This window comes from Nanorana parkeri, unplaced genomic scaffold, assembly GCF_000935625.1.
Source record: "Nanorana parkeri isolate BGI_ZX_2015 unplaced genomic scaffold, ASM93562v1 scaffold2708, whole genome shotgun sequence".
Taxonomy (NCBI): domain Eukaryota; kingdom Metazoa; phylum Chordata; class Amphibia; order Anura; family Dicroglossidae; genus Nanorana; species Nanorana parkeri.
Window position 1 is genome coordinate 76,731 of NW_017308976.1, and position 4,324 is coordinate 81,054.

The window sequence follows — 4,324 nt, forward strand, 5'->3', positions numbered from 1 at the left end:
ACAGGCTATTGACATATCTCTCGCCTTTTTACTTCGCCTTGCCAGATTCTTGCTGTGTTTATCACTGGGATGTGATCACGCTGAATCTTACCTACATTAATGACTTGGAACGAGGGAAAACAAAAATAAAATGATGCAGATGTCTTTTAAAGTGAAATGTTAAAAATGTATTATGATGTTTAAAAATACATACAATATTATGCAAACATTTTGTAATGGGAAATACACTATCCTTGATATAATGTATGTCTTCCTAACACTGCTATATCTAATATTAATTCATGTAAGCAAATATGGCTATCACATTGTTGCTAGCACAGTATATCACTTGAACTTAGTAAACCTATTCTATAGGTAATAAATATACTTTATGTACTGAAGGCAGATACTAATCCTCTACCAAACACTGAGCTCTAACCAACTGTTATAGATATATATGGACCACCCCATTTAAATAAATAGTTAATGTTTCTCATTTTATGTTTAACCATTTACAGATCTAGCTACCAATGTATTTTGGTTAACCTGTGAAATCAGTGCAAAACTACTTGGAAACAACCAAGTATGACTAGGGCTTGACATATCAAACAATATAAAAATAACATGAAACAAAATTAACTGTGGTTTCATGGCAAAAAATAACTATAAATTATACTTTGTTACATCTTTATTCTAACCTTTTAAAGCAATCATCTATTACAGACTAGTAATTATCGACATGAAGTTTGACAATACTAATACTTAACTTGCTTTAATCTCTTTGCACAGCAAAGACCTTCCAAAATGTATCTAGATCATAAAATAGAAAAACTTATATAAATAATCCTTAGCAACTTAAATGACAATAACAAAAGATAAACAGGCTTACTGTCTATATTAAGGCATAGAGCAACATGCAGTGTGTAGTTACCCATGACAACCATTGAGTTGTAATCTTTCATTGAGTTTTCTGGAGAGGTGAAATCTGGTTACTGGGGGTTACTGCAAATAATTGCTGTTAGCATTGCCTTATTAAGCCTTAAAGGCATTTTCTTTCACATTATGTATGTGCTCCTGTAAATAATAAATGTAGATAACAAAGCTGTTTCAAATAAAGTTAAGTTGATGTCACAAATCACATTATAAAATAAAGTTAACCTTCTCCCTTTTATCATTTAACATACTGGTTCTGCAAAAATATAAATGTTCACTGGGATTTGTTTACTCTGATATATTACTTTGCTACATTAATCCCTACACTTACTTTGCTGAGATATATTATAATAATTGCCTAAGGCTGCATTCATTCGATAACAGGGCAGAGGACTACTGTCATGAACACAAGTCCTGTAAACGTACAACTATTCCCAGAGCTTAAGAATACAAACTGGTCTTCCTAAAACAGAAGAATCCCTAGTAAACAAAGACAAGTATGCAATATAAATAACCATTTAAAGGTAATTCCTGAATAATTCACTGGGTTTCTGTATGTGCTTGTAGCTAGTGAAGTACATTAATTTCCCCTATTAAATATTTGATTTACAAAGGCATTGGTTTACACAAGCTGTACGTGTTAAGAGTCACTGTTGCTTTTTATGCCGAAGGTGCAGACTGACTGCTTGTGTGAATAGGAGAAATAGGCCAGGTATTATACCGGAGGAATGAAAGGGGCATCTGAAAAGACAGAGCTGACAGAATCTGAGTCAGACTTTGATCTGCTGTTCTTTAAGATGCTCTCTGCTGTGAGATTGTCATTGGTAATCAGTCTGACTTTTCCATTTTGACCTTGCTGTGCTTCCTTGACAGGCTCCATAAATACAACCCGTTTTCCAGTGCTGGATTTCCTTTCAGCATGGGGCTCATGAGATGGTGTGGCATTTATGACAGAGGAGTGGGCACTGCTTTGGTTTTGCTTTCTTTTTTGTTTCTTTGATCTACACCAGCATCGGCAGGGTGTCAGATAAAGGTAGAGAAGGACCAAAACTATGCTGACTATACAAGCAGCAAGTGTAGTAAAGGCAGTGTTGAACGCCTCATGTGCATGAGACTTGTGGCTTGTAAAATTACCCACGGTTATTCTAATATCTATACTCTCATTAATCATTCTTACTTTGTTTATTGCGATGCATGAATAAACTCCCGAATTTGCGATCTGGGCATCTTCAATTTCAAGACTCCCATTGTTAAACACTCGGAAATGGTCAACCATGGTTTCAGGTTTTAGTATTGTGTCATCAGGGCTTATCCACATAAATTGGGTGTTGATATCGATAATCTTGCTGTCACAATGTACCACCAGCCTTTCTCCAACCTGAGCCTCATACAACACGCCAAATGCATGAAATGACCCATTTACAGCTTTTTCAGAGCAGTTGAGAAAACTCTCTTGGATAAGAGGAATTTTTTTAGGCTCAGACAGTAAAGTACAGGCATAATAGGTTTTAAAATCCACAACTGGACTAAACTGTCTATGATGCCAAAAGTTTAGCATTCCGTTCAGATTGCAGTCACATGAAAAAGGGTTTCCATGAAGGTAAATGCCACTAAGTTGCCTTGCTGAGATTAAGCTTATTTGCTGAACAGGCACAGATTGCAAGTTATTATGAGATATGTCCAACAATACAAGTTCTGTAAGTTTACTTCTGCCAGAGTACAAGTCCAGTGGGAAATGTGTCAGTGCATTATAGCTCAGATACAATTTTTGCAAATTGTGGAGGCCTCCGAATGCCCCAGAATCAATATGGGTTAACTGATTGCTGTACAGAAGTAGAACTTCTAGCATTTTAAGTTCTTGAAAAACTGGATTGCTCAGTGTCCTCAGATTATTGGAGGATAAGTCAAGATACCTCACATTTGGGATGGTGGAAAAACTACCACTAGAGATGCTGTTAATAATGTTATGATTTAATATCAAAGTGTGTAATTTCTCAAACAAGATGGGGAACCAGTCCGGATCCAGAAAACTTATTTTATTGTAGCTTAAATCCAGCTTTCGAATAAATTTAAAGACTGCCCTGGGCACTACAGACAAGCTCTTGTTAGTGCAGCTTACAATATCACTGGCACAGACGCAACCTTGAGGACACACCCCAGGAGGTGCACCACCAACACTGCCGATGATGCACAGCAAAAACACATAGGCGAAGCTTTTCCATTTTGTGTGGACATTCCCAAATTCCATGGACCATAAAGGACAAAAGAAATACATCATGTCTTGTTTTTCAGAAGGTACCCAATGATGCTCACAAATCGTGCACTCAATCTTGGAGGTATCTTAAAGAAGCATTTTGCCACAAATGTTTTCCTTGCAGCTGCATTCGCCTGACCACTAAAATAAAACAGACTCAGTTTAGTCAATTCAACTTAAGAAATTTTAAATTAAGAAACGCTAAGAAATCACACATTGTGGTGGAACATATAAGTGGAAACAATCATAATCACAATTGAAAGTTTACACAACAACACAGCAAACATGCAAGAAAGTTTGTAATCAAGAGAATCTGTAAGCCAAACACAAGCTTGCAAAATTAAAGCTAAGAACATTGATGCATATGAAAAGCACGGTACCTGTTATTTCATAACATTCACTAGCTGATCTTTACATTTGGACAAGTCCTCCTTTCTGACCTTTCTTTGTCTTCATTCATTGCCACTGTGTATTGTAACAGCAGGGAAGTTTCAGAGGCAGCAGGGAAACAGGTTTGCAAGCTGTGCGCTGTGTTATCCTGTCTGATCAAGGCTGCTTGCCTTCAAGAGAAGCGTATATGTGAGCTGAGCCTGCCCAGCCTCTGTTCACCTGTGCACTGTGATTGGCTGCAGTCAGCCTAGAGAAATATACAAAGCTCACTGATGAGGGCACAAGCAGCACAGATGCTGCTGCCTATGTCTACAGGCACTGGATCCCATCCCCCCTCCCCTCTCCAGCAAAGCCTATGATGTTGTGTGTATCCCACTCTCTCCTTTCATTCTGTTCACTTAAAATGTTTGCATATTGTGAGCAAATTCCATTTCAGTTACCCAAGGGATGTATTGTTCAGACTTCAGTCCCGCCAAGCGTGAAGAGCCTTACCGCTATTGCACGATAAGGAGAGGCATTCCATTATCACCAATCACAGCTTCTCTTACAGTTACCCACCTGAAAGAGAAAACATTTGCAATATTTAAAGAAGCATTAGTCATTGTTATAAAGGCTCGGAAAAAAAATACTTATGTTTTTTTGTCACTTGGTGACCGTATCGAGAGCTTCTGAAAATCTCTGACTACATAGCAACAGCACATACCAGATCTATTACCCTGGAGAGGCACCAGCACACGGCTAATTGCACATCAAAATAGAGTCTTCTGT

General features: G+C 37.7%; 1 protein-coding gene across 1 annotated transcript; it reads right to left on the reverse strand.

The window, feature by feature from the left end:
• Positions 1–281: 281 nt before the first annotated feature.
• Positions 282–3,943, reverse strand: AMIGO2 (adhesion molecule with Ig like domain 2). Its single transcript, XM_018574065.1, has 2 exons — positions 3,547–3,943; positions 282–3,307 (listed from the first exon to the last, which is right to left on the reverse strand). The coding sequence occupies exon 2, from the start codon at positions 3,188–3,190 to the stop codon at positions 1,628–1,630; it is 1,563 nt and encodes a 520-aa protein (XP_018429567.1). The 5' UTR covers positions 3,191–3,307; positions 3,547–3,943; the 3' UTR covers positions 282–1,627.
• Positions 3,944–4,324: the final 381 nt, after the last annotated feature.